Here is a 21203-nt window from a genome sequence, read left to right as displayed (position 1 = left end):
ATTCTGTCTGTTTATTTTATATATTTATTTTATTTTTTCAGCTTTCAATGAATAGAAGAATACAATTTAATAAGAAATGGAAAATGTACAACATTAGAATCCAAGTATGACACAAATGTATTTAATAAAGAGTTTATGGGCATGATTCAATAAGGAAAGTAAAGCCAATAAAAGGAGTAACTTTGCACCTGGGCAAATGTGGGGGCAGATTTATAGTCGGGGTAAAACATGTCCTAGATCAACTGTTAGTGTAAAATAAAACCATCATGTATTTGTGCTACATGAAAAAACAGCCATTATTTATCTTACGTGCACAATAATAAACTAATTTGTTCCCCTCCCATTGTATCATGGTTTACACAGGAGAAAACCTACTCCTTGTCTTGCTTTACTTTCCTTAATAAACCAGGAACAATATGTTCAAGATGCAGATTCAGTCAGAATGAATGGACAGAAGAGCTAGCACTTAGCTTATAGCACTTTTTATTTAAAGCAATGTTTATTGGTGGTTTACACTAAAGACATTTTGTGGTATTTTAAGGACAGATATAAAGCAGATACACAGTGCATTGTCTTGCGTACCCTATTAGTCCCCTGCCCACATATTTTGCAGTCACTACTCTGCTTTTTCATGTTCATTTTGAAGCTTTTGTTATTGTCAGCAAAATAAATCATAATTTCAGTGTCCTGACCACAAATCTGCACCAACCCCATTAATTACTATTATTTTATTCACCTAAATGCTGCTCTCTCTTAGGTGCATCTTAATTAGCTCATGATAATAAGGTGACATTACTTATATAGGTGTGTGTGCATATTAATCACCTTTGAGATAATCCATCCTACCAACTTTGCTGTAAATGATAAAACAAGCAACTTATCTAAAAACCAGTACTGAGAATATTTGATAACTTTGGTGATTACAGATTTATTAGTAAAAAGTCATCAGACAAGCAGGACTTCTGTGCACCACAAATTGGGCTGACAGTTCCACTTTAACACAGGGAGCAACATTTTGGGTACTTGTGGTTTTCTAGGTATTTGCTGCCCCCAAGTGGTAGATGTAGAAACTAAAATTCATTTGCATATTTACAATTTTCACAATAGACATCATAACACATTAATAACCAAATCACAGTGGATGTACTTCACCAAGGTACCCTAAAAAGCCACTAACCTCTGAAATGTCCTATAAACTGCTAGGTTACCAATAGATTGTATAAAATATGGTTCCAATATTTAAAATTGGATTGAGGTCTCGGTCTTATATCTACACCATTGGTAACATCCATTGATAGAAGGGGTCCTTAATGTATCATATTCTAGAACATGTTCTACAAATGGGATATGGGAATATAGAACTGGATAGAGATGGGATATGGGCAGACAGAACTGGATAAAAATGGAATATGGGTAGATAGAACTGGATAGAGATGGGATATGGGTAGATAGAACTGGATAGAGATGGAATATGGGTAGATAGAACTGGATACAAATGGGATATGGGTAGATAGAACTGGATAGAGATGGGATATGGGTAGATAGAACTGGATAGAGATGGGATATGGGCAGATAGAACTGGATAGAGATGGGATATGGGTAGATAGAACTGGATACAAATGGGATATGGGTAGATAGAACTGGATAGAGATGGGATATGGGTAGATAGAACTGGATAGAGATGGGATATGGGCAGACAGAACTGGATAAAAATGGAATATGGGTAGATAGAACTGGATAGAGATGGGATATGGGTAGATAGAACTGGATAGAGATGGAATATGGGTAGATAGAACTGGATACAAATGGGATATGGGTAGATAGAACTGGATAGAGATGGGATATGGGTAGATAGAACTGGATAGAGATGGGATATGGGCAGATAGAACTGGATAGAGATGGGATATGGGTAGATAGAACTGGATACAAATGGGAGACGGGTAGATAGACCTGGATAGAGATGGGATATGGGTAGATAGAACTGGATAGAGATGGAATATGGGTAGATAGAACTGGATAAAATGGGATATGGGTAGATAGAACTGGATAGAGATGGGATATGGGTAGATAGAACTGGATAGAGATGGGATATGGGTAGATAGAACTGGATAGAGATGGGATATGGGCAGATAGAACTGGATAGAGATGGGATATGGGTAGATAGAACTGGATACAAATGGGATATGGGTAGATAGAACTGGATAGAGATGGGATATGGGTAGATAGAACTGGATAGAGATGGGATATGGGTAGATAGAACTGGATACAAATGGGATATGGGTAGATAGAACTGGATAGAGATGGGATATGGGCAGATAGAACTGGATAGAGATGGAATATGGGTAGATATAACTGGATAGAGATGGAATATGGGTAGATAGAACTGGATAGAGATGGGATATGGGTAGATAGAACTGGATAGAAATGGGATATGGGTAGATAGAACTGGATACAAATGGAATATAGGTAGATAGAACTGGATAGAGATGGGATATGGGTAGATAGAACTGGATAGAGATGGAATATGGGTAGATAGAACTGGATAGAGATGGGATATGGGTAGATAGAACTGGATAGAGATGGGATATGGGCAGATAGAACTGGATAGAGATGGGATATGGGTAGATAGAACTGGATACAAATGGGATATGGGTAGACAGAACTGGATAGAGATGGGATATGGGTAGATAGAACTGGATAGAGATGGGATATGGGTAGATAGAACTGGATACAAATGGGATATGGGTAGATAGAACTGGATAAAGATGGGATATGGGTAGATAGAACTGGATAGAGATGGGATATGGTCACTTTTAGGAGCCTGGGAAGAGCAAAAATCCAGAGAAAATACTATCTGCCCATTCAGCCCCTACAAGACTATTCTTGTCAGTGGTCTCCAGCCAAACTGAGTCATCTTTCTCCAGACCCAGCACTACCCCACCTGTGGTCACCTGATAGATGTTGAGAACTTGGTCACAGAACATCACAACCTTTTTGGTTTTCTCACCACTAGAACTGCCCTGCATAATGTTTACACACAGGTGCCCCCTAGAAGAGGCATGGTAAGTGAAGTAATAGATACCAGGGAAGACACACGTGAACTTTCCAGTTCTTATGTCATAGTGATTGTTTACATCGATGATAACTCGATCGAAACGAATAGGCTGTTCCCTCCGCGGATTTCCTTGTGACGCCTTCTTCACTGAGAAAGCAGAGATTTCAGTCTTGTATTCTCCAGAGTCACCTTTTATGCCTTTTAGACCTCTGGGACCAGGAAGGCCTGGGGGGCCCATTGGCCCTTTAGGGCCTACTTTTCCAGGGTTTCCTGGCTGACCCAGGTCTCCCTTATGATCTTCTTTATTCCAGCCTTCAAAGACTCCAGAAGGGCCTGGTGCATAAGAGACATTTTATTATAAACAGAAGGAAACTTCAACCCATTCTCTTCTCCCAGTCACACAATGGGACTGCTCTTACCCACATCTCCCTTTACTCCGTCTACTCCGTCTTTCCCATCAGGCCCAGGAATTCCAGGGATACCCGGTAATCCTGGCATGCGGGCTGGACAATTCTGTAACTCAGCTAACGGGATAGATAAGACGACAATACACAGTGTGGTCAGCATTCTGCGGGGCTCCATTCCAGATTCCGAGGCCGAGAACCTCTGCAAAGTGCAACACAACATTGTTACATAGATAGAGCTTTCTGCTAGGTTCTTCTAGCACGGCTGTGGCTGGCGGTAACACCTTGATATATTGGGCAAAACCCACCAGGAAAACCTGTTTTTGCCGGCAATGGGGCTTGTCACCCTTTTATTAATTGGCCCCACAGCGACTAGTCAATTAATTTAAAATACAGTCATAGCTTTACTAGTCTAGATTGTCTTACAAATCTAGAACCAGTGACGGTCCTACTACTCTAAAGTATATATATAGTCACGATGTTAGCAATTTAAGAAGAGCGCCTGTATCTACACAGAGTGGAGGCTGTACCACTATTATTGAGGATGCGCCTGATACATTCACTGGACCATGAATAGGAGTTGTTAGGATTGAGATGAATTTAACACATATTGAGAGATATGTATAATAATAAGATAATCACAGTACAGCATCTGCTCTTACATAAAGGGGGGTATTCAATTGTTAGCGTTAACGCTCTCAAACGAGCGCTCCAAAAATCTTAGCGTTAATACAGTAATTACTCGCGGAATTTCAGCTGAAATTAAAAGTAAACTTCCGTATTAACGCTTTTCGCGCGCAATATTACCGTATAAACGGTAATATTTTTTGAGCGCTCGTTTTTTTGCGTTAACGCTAACAATTGAATACCCCCCAAAGAGGTTATTAGCAACATTCCCAAATAGATTGAGAGAACTGGAAATATTTCCAATTTGCCACAGAGCCGAGTGCTAGCTAGTGTACTCTGTTATCAACCCTTTGAGGCTGAAAGGGTCTTACTGCGATGGGATTACTGACAGGAAATCTGCTGTGTGCAGAAAATATATGTCCCCCAGTATCACAACATACCTCACATATCTTCAGACACTTTCACTTATATATCTATGAACATTATTAATAGCTCTTCTATTTAGGTTTAGTGACTCTTAACTAAAGTACCTATTACTTCACAACATCTACATAAAAACATGATTACTGCACATTTCTGTCACATGTGGACGCTGAAACCAAAACCCCAAAGTCAGAATATTTCAGAGGAGAATAAGAATGTTTCTGTGTAAACACTTGTGGTGAGTTCCATGAACTGGAGAATTCCAGAGCCAGAAATTCCTGGAAACTCCACCACAGAGGAGACATCTGCCCAGAGCATGTTTATTAGGTGTAAATCAGACTTATGTGGGTGCTCTGATGTAAGATTTGAGGCACAATCCAACTGTGAAATATACTGGGGCATCTCACCAACATCTCACCATCACCTCACCTTCATTTCACCATTATCTCACCAGCATCTCATCTTCATCTCCCCATTATCTCACCAGCATCTCATCTTCATCTCACCAACATCTCACCATCATCTCACCTTCATCTCACCATCATCTCACCTTCATCTCACCAACATCTCACCAACATCTCACCATCATCTCACCATCATCTCACCTTCATCTCACCATCATCTCACCATCATCTCACCTTCATCTCACCATTATCTCACCAGCATCTCACCAACATCTCACCAGCATCTCATCAACATCTCACCATCATCTCACCTTCATTTCACCAATATTTCACAAGCATCTTACCAAATTCTCACTGGCATCTCACCTTCATCTCACCATTATCTCACCAGCATCTCACTAACATTTCACCAGCATCTCACTAACATTTCACCAGTATCTTTCCAAAATCTCACTATCATCTCATCTTCATCTCACCAACATCTCACCATCATCTCACCTTCATCTCACCATTATCTCACCAGCATCTTACCAAAATCTCACCAGCATCTCACCAACATCTCACCATCATCTCACCTTCATCTCACCATTATCTCAACAGCATCTTACCAAAATCTCACCAGCATCTCACCAACATCTCACCAGCATCTCATCAACATCTCACCATCATCTCACCTTCATTTCACCAATATTTCACCAGCATCTAACCAAATTCTCACTGGCATCTCACCTTCATCTCACCATTATCTCACCAGCATCTCACTAACATTTTACCAGCATCTCACTAACATTTCACCAGCATCTCACTAACATTTCATCAGTATCTTTCCAAAATCTCACTATCATCTCATCTTCATCTCACCAACATCTCACCATCATCTCAGCATCATCTCACCTGCATCTCAGCAACATTTCACCTTCATCTCACCAATAATAACAAGTAAAAACCCTTCAATACTCTTCCTAATCCTGAGCTGTATTGTGAAATCTGGAAACCATTAGAAATAAATATATTTAATGTTCCACTGTCAGACTTCATCCATTACAAAGAGAGGTACCGATCCCTATTGTGGATGAGCGCTGGGACCCCAGAGATAAGTAGGAGATCGGTACTTACCCTGCTGCCTGGCTGGAGGGCAGATATCAGTGTTTCAGAGAAGTCATACGTATCGGCCCCACAAATGCTGATTGCACAATACTGGACCCAGAAATGCAGAAGTTAGCACAGAATTAAACTCATTTTGGAGATTAAGTCAGATGTCCCCACTTTCTGCTCGTGAAGCAATTCTGCTTGTTTTCCACTCGTGATTTCACATCCTTTTTATGTTTCCTATTCAGTGAATTTACTGGAAGATTTATGCACAAAAAGATTAAAACATGTTTTGTTTTCTTAGTGGTGTACATAGGAGCCTGATATATGACAACAAGTAATAGCAATAGATGAGTGGGGAGCTGTATTATGCAGCAATGTCATGATCCTCATTGCTGGGAGTACTCTCATGTCACTGCAGAACAGTGCTCTGTCCCATCTACCCCCTGACAGTAACATAGAGATATATTTATGTAAATGACTGTTACGGCTGAGCTTGTAGAACCGGCTGTAGAGGTCTTTAAGCAGAGCAGACGCCTTTCCCGTAGAACTGAATATGCTCACAGGTACTCAGATGCCCCCAGGACTCAATGTAGTACAAGTTTATGAACGTACTGCCGTCCTAGCGGGAGATGGTACAAGCGGAGTAAGGGGCAAACCAAAGGTCTTAGGGTCTGGAGCAGGAAACGTGGTCAGGTACAGGCAAATGGTCAGGGCTGGCAACGATCAATGGAGGTCTGGGTAACAAGTCAAAAGGTCAGGGCAAAGAGCAAACAATCAAGGTCCAGGTTGCAGGCAAAAGGTCATACACGGTAATCAATCCAAAGGTTTCACAAGCAACAGGAGCAGGCAAGCAGACAGGGTACTGAGAGCTATAACCGGCTGGGAGGCTCAGCCCACCTGGCCTTATATACACAGTTTGGCCAATGGGAGCAGGGGAGCACAGGAGGAGGTAATATGCCCCCAGGTGAATAATGATAAATTCAGACAGATGCACACGCGCCCGGCTGCACCTGATGCTGGGATGCGACACTTGAAAGGACTGCGCCCTGTCCGGTGCCTTAGCAATGACCGGGGCGAATACCGTAAGGGACTTCTTGGTCGTCATGGAGATGGCCGAGACGCAGCTGAGCATTGAGCCGCGACGGCTGGGCACCGCCGCGGCTCGTAACAATGACAAATGTTCTCTGTACAGCGCTGCATAATAATATAATAATAAATGATAATAAATACCACTATGACCTGTCCAATTCATACTATTCTTTGGTTGAGAGTGGAATTGTCAGATAAATAATTAAGTGGGAAAAACTAATTGGAGAAGAACAATATTGTGATATTAATCATGTTCTATGTTGATTGTACAATTGTACAGACATCTGTTGTCATTAATGAGCTTAGTAATAACATCTCTGCCCCTGGTACGGAATGTTGGTTAAACACAAGACTGGGAATATCTCTGAGTAAGTTACATATCCAGCGTTAGAGACCCCCGGGTGGGTGATTCACCCCTCGTCATGTCTGGTACAGTAACATGAAAGTAAGAGCTGAGTGACAGATACCACAGACCGGAGACAGGTAAGTATATTGCAGGGTGAGCTGTGCTCTCAGTAATGTCATTAATTCTGGTGGTAACTCATCGCCCCCCACTCAGAGCTCAGTAACCTGGAGTCTATAGGAGACTCTATAATATCCTAGGTCACCACAACAGAATACTGCAATAATCTATTGTACATTATACTGGTATCATTGTCTGATGATGTACAAAGTGTGAATTGGTGAAGTGCATCAATAAGGGGGTAACTGAGGGGCATTTCCATACTGTGTAATTATATCTGTCACTGTCAAATGATTAACAAGAGGAATAATCAGCTTCTGGGATCAGTAACATGCGTGTTTATAGAGGAATTACCCTTCCATGTGCTGCTGATTGTCAGATCATTTAACATCATCATAAAGGTGATAAATCGATTTATGTACATGAAATGCAACAGTGACTTGTAATAGCCATAAATCGTACAGAGATAAATAATATATATAATATTAATAACTGCTGGTTGGAATTATTTACTGGAGATGTAGAATGGAAATATTAGTAAATGGTCAGCGGTAATATGACCTCATCTTAGGCCGTTCTTATGTGGAAAGTGGGGTACAGACGATAGAACCCCTCATGGGAACTGATTGTATTGACTGTAAACTTTCATTACCGAGAACTCCAGAACTCCTCTATTTCACACTTTGTATATTAATAATGTGTAGATTAGTATTTTAATGACCTCTCTAGAGATCTGCAGAACATCGCTCTGTCCCATCTACCCCCTGACAGATACATAGTGATATATTCTGCAGATTATTACATTACTGACCTCTCTAGAGATCTGCAGAACATTGCTCTGTCCCATCTACCCCCTGACAGATACATAGTGATATATTCTGCAGATTATTATATTACTGAGCTCTCTAGAGATCTGCAGAACATTGCTCTGTCCCATCTACCCCCTGACAGATACATAGTGATATATTCTGCAGATTATTACATTACTGACCTCTCTAGAGATCTGCAGAACATCGCTCTGTCCCATCTACCCCCTGACAGATACATAGTGATATATTCTGCAGATTATTACATTACTGACCTCTCTATACATCTGCAGAACATTGCTCTGTCCCATCTACCCCCTGACAGATACATAGTGATATACTCTGCAGATTATTACATTACTGACCTCTCTAGAGATCTGCAGAACATTGCTCTGTCCCATCTACCCCCTGACAGATACATAGTGATATACTCTGCAGATTATTACATTACTGACCTCTCTAGAGATCTGCAGAACATCGCTCTGTCCCATCTACCCCCTGACAGATACATAGTGATATATTCTGCAGATTATTACATTACTGACCTCTCTAGAGATCTGCAGAACATTGCTCTGTCCCATCTACCCCCTGACAGATACATAGTGATATATTCTGCAGATTATTATATTACTGAGCTCTCTAGAGATCTGCAGAACATTGCTCTGTCCCATCTACCCCCTGACAGATACATAGTGATATATTCTGCAGATTATTACATTACTGACCTCTCTAGAGATCTGCAGAACATCGCTCTGTCCCATCTACCCCCTGACAGATACATAGTGATATATTCTGCAGATTATTACATTACTGACCTCTCTATACATCTGCAGAACATTGCTCTGTCCCATCTACCCCCTGACAGATACATAGTGATATACTCTGCAGATTATTACATTACTGACCTCTCTAGAGATCTGCAGAACATTGCTCTGTCCCATCTACCCCCTGACAGATACATAGTGATATACTCTGCAGATTATTACATTACTGACCTCTCTAGAGATCTGCAGAACATTGCTCTGTTCCCTCTACCCCCTGACAGATACATAGTGATATACTCTGCAGATTATTACATTACTGACCTCTCTAGAGATCTGCAGAACATTGCTCTGTCCCATCTACCCCCTGACAGATACATAGTGATATACTCTGCAGATTATTACATTACTGACCTCTCTAGAGATCTGCAGAACATTGCTCTGTCCCATCTACCCCCTGACAGATACATAGTGATGAATTCTGCAGATTATTACATTACTGACCTCTCTAGAGATCTGCAGAACATTGCTCTGTCCCATCTACCCCCTGACAGATACATAGTGATATACTCTGCAGATTATTACATTACTGACCTCTCTAGAGATCTGCAGAACATTGCTCTGTCCCATCTACCTCCTGACAGATACATAGTGATATATTCTGCAGATTATTACATTACTGACCTCTCTAGAGATCTGCAGAACATTGCTCTGTCCCATCTACCCCCTAACAGATACATAGTGATATATTCTGCAGATTATTACATTACTGACCTCTCTATACATCTGCAGAACATCGCTCTGTTCCATCTACCCCCTGACAGATACATAGTGATATATTCTGCAGATTATTACATTACTGACCTCTCTAGAGATCTGCAGAACATTGCTCTGTTCCGTCTACCCCCTGACAGATACATAGTGATATATTCTGCAGATTATTACATTACTGACCTCTCTATACATCTGCAGAACATTGCTCTGTCCCATCTACCCCCTGACAGATACATAGTGATATATTCTGCAGATTATTACATTACTGACCTCTCTATACATCTGCAGAACATCGCTCTGTTCCATCTACCCCCTGACAGATACATAGTGATATATTCTGCAGATTATTACATTACTGACCTCTCTAGAGATCTGCAGAACATCGCTCTGTTCCATCTACCCCCTGACAGATACATAGTGATATACTCTGCAGATTATTACATTACTGACCTCTCTATACATCTGCAGAACATTGCTCTGTCCCATCTACCCCCTGACAGATACATAGTGATATACTCTGCAGATTATTACATTACTGACCTCTCTAGAGATCTGCAGAACATTGCTCTGTCCCATCTACCCCCTGACAGATACATAGTGATGAATTCTGCAGATTATTACATTACTGACCTCTCTAGAGATCTGCAGAACATTGCTCTGTCCCATCTACCCCCTGACAGATACATAGTGATATACTCTGCAGATTATTACATTACTGACCTCTCTAGAGATCTGCAGAACATCGCTCTGTTCCATCTACCCCTTAACAGATACATAGTGATATACTCTGCAGATTATTACATTACTGACCTCTCTATACATCTGCAGAACATTGCTCTATTCCATATATCCCCCGAGACAGATACATAGTGATATACTCTGCAGATTATTACATTACTGACCTCTCTAGAGATCTGCAGAACATCGCTCTGTTCCATCTACCCCCTAACAGATACATAGTGATATACTCTGCAGATTATTACATTACTGACCTCTCTAGAGATCTGCAGAACATCGCTCTGTTCCATCTACCCCCTAACAGATACATAGTGATATACTCTGCAGATTATTACATTACTGACCTCTCTAGAGATCTGCAGAACATCGCTCTGTTCCATCTACCCCCTAACAGATACATAGTGATATACTCTGCAGATTATTACATTACTGACCTCTCTACAGATCTGCAGAACATTGCTCTGTCCCATCTACCCCCTGACAGATACATAGTGATATATTCTGCAGATTATTACATTACTGACCTCTCTACAGATCTGCAGAACATTGCTCTTTTGGGACATTTCAATGAATTTAGAATTGGTTAATGACTGCACCAGGTACTTTCCTGCATATTGGATGTAGGTTTGGGGTAATTATACTGACAGATTCCTCCCAACGAGTGTAGCGCATTTGGTAAAGGGATAAGTCATAGGGTATCGAGGTCCAGACAGGATCCCCCCTGGGACGCAGCCACTATACCCCTGGTGGTCTTAATGTCACATATTATGTTGCACTAGAATGCAGAGTACACAACATCCACTGAGCTCTTCTTAGTAATATATGTGCTGAGATTACAGTCAATGTTCCCCGGTCGTCACCTCTTGTTAAACCCAGATTGTTATTAGAAATAGAACAGAATTTGGAGTTTCAATTTGACCCTCGATGTTATTTTATTGTTGGAGGAGAAATTGTTTCACATGTTGGTTTCATCTTTCAAGGTTAATTCAATAGACTCTGTAGATAAGAGACAGGGAGATGTGATTATATCGGGTGATGGGTGATTACATCTCATAAGAATTCCTCAGTTAAGTGATGACAGCTGCGGAGAGCGGCTCTGAGGGGTATTCACACGTCCGGAGGGGTCATGTGACAATGTGAGATGGGGGTCTGGTTAATACTGTGCAGCGGGCAGAGCTGCTGATTGGTGGCTGTTACCAGATGAGGGGCATGATGTCAGGATATGGCTGGAGCCTGGCACCAGGTGGTCACCTGGCGTCATTGTTATTGGGACCTTTCTCGTTAGGAACTTTTTCATTGATATTAATCATTTATTTGATATACTTAAACCACGGCTCCAGCTCTGGTATCGCTGGAACAGATAGAAATGTTCTGGGTTAATAGTTCCATTTATCCCCCTATTCTGTGCCAGGAGCAGCGAGAGGAAGAGGATGGGGTGAGGCACAAGGATCTCCTGGGCAGCGGTGACTATGAATGGGGCAAGGTCAGGTGTGGATTTTGGCCCTAGGTGTTCTGGCTCCCAACTCATCTCACAACTGCTGGTATGACGCTAGATGTCATGGCCACACCCCCAATGATGTCACACAAACTAAATAGGTATTGTAGACTATTCCATATTCTTATGTACAATGGGGTAAAGATGCTGATTACTCTAGCAAGATGAAATTCATCACCCATCGTCACCTCCTCCCATTTCTGCCTGTCAAGTCTCCTCTTGTGCTGCACCTGTCTCTCTACTCTCTCCATATAATTCCTTACCTGTGCTACACCTCTCTCTCTTCTCTCTCCTTATATCTCCTTACCTGTGCTACACCTGTCTCTCTCCTCTCTCCATATAATTCCTTACCTGTGCTACACCTGTCTCTCTACTCTCTCCATATATCTCCTTACCTGTGCTACACCTGTCTCTCTCCTCTCTCCTTATATCTCCTTACCTGTGCTACACCTGTCTCTCTCCTCTCTCCCTATATCTCCTTACCTGTGCTACACCTGTCTCTCTCTTCTCTCCATATATCTCCTTACCTGTGCTGCACCTGTCTCTCTCCTCTCTCCTTATATCTCCTTACCTGTGCTGCACCTGTCTCTCTTCTCTCTCCTTATATCTCCTTACCTGTGCTACACCTGTCTCTCTCCTCTCTCCTTATATCTCCTTACCTGTGCTGCACCTGTCTCTCTCCTCTCTCCTTATATCTCCTTACCTGTGCTACACCTGTCTCTCTACTCTCTCCTTATATCTCCTTACCTGTGCTACACCTGTCTCTCTCCTCTCTCCTTATATCTCCTTACCTGTGCTACACCTGTCTCTCTTCTCTCTCCCTATATCTCCTTACCTGTGCTGCACCTGTCTCTCTCCTCTCTCCATATATCTCCTTACCTGTGCTACACCTGTCTCTCTCCTCTCTCCTTATATCTCCTTACCTGTGCTACACCTGTCTCTCTCCTCTCTCCATATATCTCCTTACCTGTGCTACACCTGTCTCTCTCCTCTCTCTATATATCTCCTTACCTGTGCTGCACCTGTCTCTCTTCTCTCTCCATATATCTCCTTACCTGTGCTGTACCTGTCTCTCTTCTCTCTCCTTATATCTCCTTACCTGTGCTGCACCTGTCTCTCTCCTCTCTCCCTATATCTCCTTACCTGTGCTACACCTGTCTCTCTTCTCTCTCCTTATATCTCCTTACCTGTGCTACACCTGTCTCTCTCCTCTCTCCCTATATCTCCTCCTGTGCTACACCTGTCTCTCTACTCTCTCCATATAATTCCTTACCTGTGCTACACCTCTCTCTCTTCTCTCTCCTTATATCTCCTTACCTGTGCTGCACCTGTCTCTCTCCTCTCTCCTTATATCTCCTTACCTGTGCTACACCTCTCTCTCTTCTCTCTCCTTATATCTCCTCCTGTGCTACACCTGTCTCTCTACTCTCTCCTTATATCTCCTTACCTGTGCTGCACCTCTCTCTCTTCTCTCTCCTTATATCTCCTTACCTGTGCTGCACCTGTCTCTCTCCTCTCTCCTTATATCTCCTTACCTGTGCTGCACCTGTCTCTCTCCTCTCTCCTTATATCTCCTTACCTGTGCTGCACCTGTCTCTCTCCTCTCTCCTTATATCTCCTTACCTGTGCTACACCTGTCTCTCTTCTCTCTCCATATATCTCCTTACCTGTGCTGCACCTCTCTCTCTTCTCTCTCCTTATATCTCCTTACCTGTGCTACACCTGTCTCTCTTCTCTCTCCATATATCTCCTTACCTGTGCTGCACCTCTCTCTCTTCTCTCTCCTTATATCTCCTTACCTGTGCTACACCTGTCTCTCTTCTCTCTCCATATATCTCCTCCTGTACTGCACCTGTCTCTCTCCTCTCTCCATATATCTCCTTACCTGTGCTGCACCTGTCTCTCTACTCTCTCCCTATATCTCCTCCTGTGCTGCACCTGTCTCTCTCCTCTCTCCTTATATCTCCTCCTGTGCTGCACCTGTCTCTCTACTCTCTCCTTATATCTCCTTACCTGTGCTACACCTGTCTCTCTACTCTCTCCTTATATCTCCTTACCTGTGCTACACCTGTCTCTCTACTCTCTCCATATATCTCCTTACCTGTGCTACACCTGTCTCTCTCCTCTCTCCCTATATCTCCTCCTGTGCTACACCTGTCTCTCTTCTCTCTCCTTATATCTCTTCCTGTGCTACACCTGTCTCTCTCCTCTCTCCCTATATCTCCTTACCTGTGCTGCACCTCTCTCTCTTCTATCCCCTTATATCTCCTTACCTGTGCTACACCTGTCTCTCTCCTCTCTCCCTATATCTCCTCCTGTGCTGCACCTGTCTCTCTTCTCTCTCCATATATCTCCTTACCTGTGCTACACCTGTCTCTCACCTCTCTCCATATATGTCCTTACCTGTGCTGCACCTCTCTCTTCTCTCCCCTTATATCTCCTTACCTGTGCTACACCTGTCTCTCTTCTCTCTCCATATATCTCCTTACCTGTGCTACACCTGTCTCTCTTCTCTTTCCTTATATCTCCTTACCTGTGCTGTACCTGTCTCTCTACTCTCTCCATATATCTCCTTACCTGTGCTACACCTGTCTCTCTTCTCTCTCCTTATATCTCCTTACCTGTGCTGCACCTGTCTCTCACCTCTCTCCTTATATCTCCTTACCTGTGCTACACCTGTCTCTATCCTCTCTGCCTATATCTCCTTACCTGTGCTACACCTGTCTTTCTTCTCTCTCCTTATATCTCCTTACCTGTGCTGTACCTGTCTCTCTACTCTCTCCATATATCTCCTTACCTGTGCTACACCTGTCTCTCTTCTCTCTCCTTATATCTCCTTACCTGTGCTGCACCTGTCTCTCACCTCTCTCCTTATATCTCCTTACCTGTGCTACACCTGTCTCTATCTTCTCTGCCTATATCTCCTTACCTGTGCTACACCTGTCTCTCGTCTCTCTCCTTATATCTCCTTACCTGTGCTGCACCTGTCTCTCTCCTCTCTCCATATATCTCCTCCTGTGCTACACCTGTCTCTCTCCTCTCTCCATATATCTCCTTACCTGTGCTGTACCTGTCTCTCTACTCTCTCCATATATCATCTTACCTGTGCTACACCTGTCTCTCACCTCTCTCCTTATATCTCCTTACCTGTGCTACACCTGTCTCTCTCCTCTCCCCTTATATCTCCTTACCTGTGCTACACCTGTCTCTCTACTCTCTCCATATATCTCCTTACCTGTGCTACACCTGTCTCTCTTCTCTCTCCTTATATCTCCTTACCTGTGCTGCACCTGTCTCTCTACTCTCTCCATATATCTCCTTACCTGTGCTGCACCTGTCTCTCACCTCTCTCCATATATCTCCTTACCTGTGCTGCACCTGTCTCTCTTCTCTCTCCTTATATCTCCTTACCTGTGCTGCACCTGTCTCTCTACTCTCTGCCTATATCTCCTTACCTGTGCTGCACCTGTCTCTCTACTCTCTCCATATATCTCCTCCTGTGCTACACCTGTCTCTCTTCTCTCTCCCTATATCTCCTTACCTGTGCTACACCTGTCTCTCTACTCTCTCCTTATATCTCCTTACCTGTGCTACACCTGTCTCTCTTCTCTCTCCATATATCTCCTTACCTGTGCTACACCTGTCTCTCTTCTCTCATCTTATATCTCCTTACCTGTGCTACACCTGTCTCTCTACTCTCTCCTTATATCTCCTTACCTGTGCTGCACCTGTCTCTCTCCTCTCCCCTTATATCTCCTTACCTGTGCTACACCTGTCTCTCTCCTCTCTACTTATATCTCCTTACCTGTGCTGCACCTGTCTCTCTCCTCTCCCTATATCTCCTTACCTGTGCTACACCTGTCTCTCTCCTCTCTCCCTATATCTCCTTACCTGTGCTGCACCTGTCTCTCTTCTCTCTCCATATATCTCCTTACCTGTGCTACACCTGTCTCTCTTCTCTCATCTTATATCTCCTTACCTGTGCTACACCTGTCTCTCTACTCTCTCCTTATATCTCCTTACCTGTGCTGCACCTGTCTCTCTACTCTCTGCCTATATCTCCTTACCTGTGCTACACCTGTCTCTCTTCTCTCTCCATATATCTCCTTACCTGTGCTACACCTGTCTCTCTTCTCTCATCTTATATCTCCTTACCTGTGCTACACCTGTCTCTCTACTCTCTCCTTATATCTCCTTACCTGTGCTGCACCTGTCTCTCTACTCTCTCCTTATATCTCCTTACCTGTGCTACACCTGTCTCTCTTCTCTCTCCTTATATCTCCTTACCTGTGCTACACCTGTCTCTCTCCTCTCTCCATATATCTCCTTACCTGTGCTGCACCTGTCTCTCTTCTCTCTCCATATATCTCCTTACCTGTGCTGTACCTGTCTCTCACCTCTCTCCATATATCTCCTTACCTGTGCTGCACCTGTCTCTCTCCTCTCTCCATATATCTCCTTACCTGTGCTGCACCTGTCTCTCTCCTCTCTCCATATATCTCATTACCTGTGCTGTACCTGTCTCTCTTCTCTCTCCTTATATCTCCTCCTGTGCTGCACCTGTCTCTCTACTCTCTCCCTATATCTCCTCCTGTGCTACACCTGTCTCTCTCCTCTCTCCATATATCTCCTTACCTGTGCTACACCTGTCTCTCTTCTCTCTCCTTATATCTCCTTACCTGTGCTACACCTGTCTCTCTACTCTCTCCCTATATCTCCTCCTGTGCTACACCTGTCTCTCTCCTCTCTCCATATATCTTCTTACCTGTGCTACACCTGTCTCTCTCCTCTCTCCATATATCTCCTTACCTGTGCTACACCTGTCTCTCTCCTCTCTCCATATATCTCCTCCTGTGCTGCACCTGTCTCTCTTCTCTCTCCATATATCTCCTTACCTGTGCTACACCTGTCTCTCTACTCTCTCCCTATATCTCCTTACCTGTGCTGCACCTGTCTCTCTTCTCTCTCCTTATATCTCCTTACCTGTGCTGCACCTGTCTCTCTACTCTCTCCTTATATCTCCTTACCTGTGCTACACCTGTCTCTCTCCTCTCTCCTTATATCTCCTTACCTGTGCTACACCTGTCTCTCTTCTCTCTCCATATATCTCCTTACCTGTGCTACACCTGTCTCTCTTCTCTCTCCATATATCTCCTTACCTGTGCTGCACCTGTCTCTCTTCTCTCTCCTTATATCTCCTTACCTGTGCTACACCTGTCTCTCTTCTCTCTCCATATATCTCCTTACCTGTGCTACACCTGTCTCTCTTCTCTCTCCATATATCTCCTTACCTGTGCTGCACCTGTCTCTCTACTCTCTCCTTATATCTCCTTACCTGTGCTACACCTGTCTCTCTCCTATCTCCTTATATCTCCTTACCTGTGCTACACCTGTCTCTCTTCTCTCTCCTTATATCTCCTTACCTGTGCTGCACCTGTCTCTCTTCTCTCTCCTTATATCTCCTTACCTGTGCTACACCTGTCTCTCTTCTCTCTCCATATATCTCCTCCTGTGCTGCACCTGTCTCTCTTCTCTCTCCATATATCTCCTTACCTGTGCTGCACCTGTCTCTCTTCTCTCTCCTTATATCTCCTTACCTGTGCTACACCTGTCTCTCTCCTCTCTCCATATATCTCCTTACCTGTGCTACACCTGTCTCTCTTCTCTCTCCATATATCTCCTCCTGTGCTGCACCTGTCTCTCTTCTCTCTCCATATATCTCCTTACCTGTGCTGCACCTGTCTCTCTTCTCTCTCCTTATATCTCCTTACCTGTGCTACACCTATCTCTCTTCTCTCTCCATATATCTCCTTACCTGTGCTACACATGTCTCTCTCCTCTCTCCATATATCTCCTTACCTGTGCTACACCTGTCTCTCTCCTCTCTCCCTATATCTCCTTACCTGTGCTACACCTGTCTCTCTCCTCTCTCCATATATCTCCTTACCTGTGCTGCACCTGTCTCTCTTCTCTCTCCCTATATCTCCTTACCTGTGCTGCACCTGTCTCTCTCCTCTCTCCTTATATCTCCTCCTGTGCTGCACCTGTCTCTCTCCCTATATCTCCTTACCTGTGCTGCACCTGTCTCTCACCTCTCTCCATATATCTCCTTACCTGTGCTGCACCTGTCTCTCTTCTCTCTCCCTATATCTCCTCCTGTGCTGCACCTGTCTCTCTCCTCTCTCCTTATATCTCCTCCTGTGCTGCACCTGTCTCTCTCCTTATATCTCCTTACCTGTGCTGCACCTGTCTCTCACCTCTCTCCATATATCTCCTCTTGTGCTACACCTGTCTCTCTCCTCTCCCTATATCTCCTTACCTGTGCTACACCTGTCTCTCTTCTCTCTCCCTATATCTCCTTACCTGTGCTGCACCTGTCTCTCTCCTCTCTCCATATATCTCCTTACCTGTGCTACACCTGTCTCTCTCCTCTCTCCCTATATCTCCTCCTGTGCTACACCTGTCTCTCTCCTCTCCCTATATCTCCTTACCTGTGCTACACCTGTCTCTCTTCTCTCTCCCTATATCTCCTTACCTGTGCTGCACCTGTCTCTCTCCTCTCTCCATATATCTCCTTACCTGTGCTACACCTGTCTCTCTCCTCTCTCCATATATCTCCTTACCTGTGCTGCACCTGTCTCTCTCCTCTCTCCTTATATCTCCTTACCTGTGCTGCACCTGTCTCTCTTCTCTCTCCCTATATCTCCTCCTGTACTGCACCTGTCTCTCTCCTCTCTCCATATATCTCCTTACCTGTGCTGCACCTGTCTCTCTCCTCTCTCCCTATATCTCCTCCTGTACTGCACCTGTCTCTCTCCTCTCTCCTTATATCTCCTTACCTGTGCTGCACCTGTCTCTCTCCTCTCTCCATATATCTCCTTACCTGTGCTGCACCTGTCTCTCTCCTCTCTCCTTATATCTCCTTACCTGTGCTGCACCTGTCTCTCTCCTCTCTCCTTATATCTTCTCCTGTGCGGCACCTGTCTCTCTCCTCTCTCCCTATATCTCCTTACCTGTGCTGCACCTGTCTCTCTCCTCTCTCCTTATATCTTCTCCTGTGCTGCACCTGTCCCTCTCCTCTCTCCCTATATCTCCTCCTGTACTGCACATGTCTCTCTCCTCTCTCCATATATCTCCCTGCGGGCCAGGTAAAGCGCCATCGCACATACAAATGCAGAGTTGCGTAAGTTCAAATTTTATTCAGAATCAATACATAGAATTTCTACAATCAGTTTGTGAAATATAAAACAAAATTAACATATTTTTTATAAAGCACAATTATATTATACAATATGACATGAACACAAGTCTGTAACAATATAGAGCAGGAAATAAAAATACGGAGAGGTTGTGTACTGAGGAGCTTACAATCCTCATCTTGCAGGAATATACAAATAGCTATGTAAATAATTATAGCAGTCAGAGGGGCTATTGCCAGGTGGTCATAGAGAAAATTGGTAGATTTACATGGAATTAAATGCACCTGTAAATCTGAATGCTATATATAATCATACATCTACAACATGGATACCCCTTATAAACATATAACATGGAGGATGGATACATACACCACACATAACATGGTGCTGTACATAGTCTGCACAGATGTTATTGAGTTCCATTGGATTCTGTAGAATGAACCCTACATACTTTGGGGTTTAGGGGATCAGATTAGTTATCCAGGTGAAAATAACCTGTGGCTTGATCCTTTTATTATGAAACATTATGTCTCAAGCCTATAGGCACCTGTCTAGCCCCACCCACTCCATATCTAGACACACCCATTCTGCTTATCACCTGATCAATTTATAATTTAGTTGGACCATAGCCCGACCCATTAAGTAGGGGAAAAGATGACCCAGCTGAAGGGCAGGTGGAGACAGCTCTGGCCTAAGGTGATTGGTTTTAATTTGGAAATACAAGAAACCCAGAGAAGACACTGTCTCCATTCTCAATCCCAATCATCCCATTATAGTCATTGACGGACAGCCACACCTCTTGGCCTTTTATCAGCTGGACGAGGACCCCGCCCGATGTGACTTGCTGTTCGTTGAACATGTGGTCGCAGAAACTGGCCTTCTGTTCATTGTCTACTTTCAGTGTGACACAGAGGTTGGACCTGTGGGAGGCATGATATACAAAGTAATAGAGTCCGGCCACACGACACACGAATCTTCCAGTGGAGATGTTATAGTCCCCGTGGTCATTGGTAATTGGTGTATGGAATATGATGGGCTTGTCTTTGTCCGGATATTGTGATGTTTTCCTCATCATTGTGAACGCTGATTGGTACTGACGCTTATGATTGCCAGGAACCCCGTTGTCTCCTTGAAGGCCAAACTCTCCCTTTTCCCCTGGAGGTCCAGGAGGACCTTTAGGACCATTTTTTCCCATAGGGCCTGTTGGACCTCTGTTTCCTTTTTCACCTTTCAAAGCACCCACAGTGGAGCCTGCTGGGGCACCTGTGTAAATGGTAAGATTGCATTAGTACAATTCACATCTGTGCACACAGCTGAGATTCCCAGGTCTGGTGATGGAGATTCCCAGATACCTGCAAGGACACACGATAACCTGGGCACAGAGAGAGAGGCTATAGTCTAGTACCACGTAGGGACATAGGGCTGGCGCATGGCAGTATGGAGACCTATACTACGTACTACCAGTCCTGCTAGCTATGTATATGGGTGTATATATATATATATATATATATATATATATATGCTGGATTTATACCTATCCAATAGTCATCTCTGTCTACCTCATATTCATATTTATGTGTAATGGAAGCATTGGATGAAGAAGTGAGATCGGGTGAGAATGTAATGGGTGATAAAGTCTCTACGCTGGAGATTGGGGCCTCTGTGTAACCCACTGACTGATCTCGGGCCCCTCATTACAGAGGTCTGACATCTGGACCCCTGAGGGTCTCCTTGTGATACCATGTTTAAATCTTCATCTAGGAGTGATCTGTGTTCTGTGCTTCTCTCAGGGAACGATCCTGTGTCTTCATACAACGATAACAGCCCCCGCAGAGCTTCACAAATAATAATCTCAGGGAAACGTTGATTTGTG

General features: G+C 43.7%; 2 protein-coding genes across 5 annotated transcripts in view; both read right to left on the bottom strand.

The window, feature by feature from the left end:
• Positions 1–466: 466 nt before the first annotated feature.
• Positions 467–6145, bottom strand: C1QB (complement C1q B chain). The gene is made up of 3 exons (XM_075191399.1): positions 6030–6145; positions 3475–3661; positions 467–3388 (listed from the first exon to the last, which is right to left on the bottom strand). Exons 2-3 carry the CDS (start codon positions 3635–3637, stop codon positions 2814–2816), a joined length of 738 nt encoding a protein of 245 aa, XP_075047500.1. The 5' UTR covers positions 3638–3661; positions 6030–6145; the 3' UTR covers positions 467–2813.
• Positions 6146–19310: 13165 nt separating this feature from the next.
• C1QC (complement C1q C chain) overlaps positions 19311–21203 on the bottom strand; it is a 5675-nt gene continuing 3782 nt past the window's right edge. For all 4 annotated transcript variants that reach the window (XM_075191694.1, XM_075191693.1, XM_075191692.1 and 1 more), the window contains one exon: positions 19311–20593. In XM_075191694.1, coding sequence (XP_075047795.1) covers positions 20037–20593 — 557 coding nt within the window. In that variant the 3' untranslated portion in view covers positions 19311–20036. The remainder of the gene's footprint in view (positions 20594–21203) is intronic.

Source organism: Mixophyes fleayi, chromosome 11 (assembly GCF_038048845.1).
Source record: "Mixophyes fleayi isolate aMixFle1 chromosome 11, aMixFle1.hap1, whole genome shotgun sequence".
NCBI classification, from domain to species: domain Eukaryota; kingdom Metazoa; phylum Chordata; class Amphibia; order Anura; family Limnodynastidae; genus Mixophyes; species Mixophyes fleayi.
This window is presented reverse-complemented; position numbering and strand designations above follow the sequence as displayed.

What these genes read in the sequence shown, in the direction of transcription:
- C1QB (XM_075191399.1), bottom strand. Translation starts at nt 3,637, where the DNA reads ATGGAGCCCCGCAGAATGCTGACCACACTGTGTATTGTCGTCTTATCT. An exon ending in CGGAGTAAAGGGAGATGTGG is followed by an intron (nt 3,389 to 3,474) that starts GTAAGAGCAGTC and finishes CTTATGCACCAG; the next exon opens with GCCCTTCTGGAGTCTTTGAA.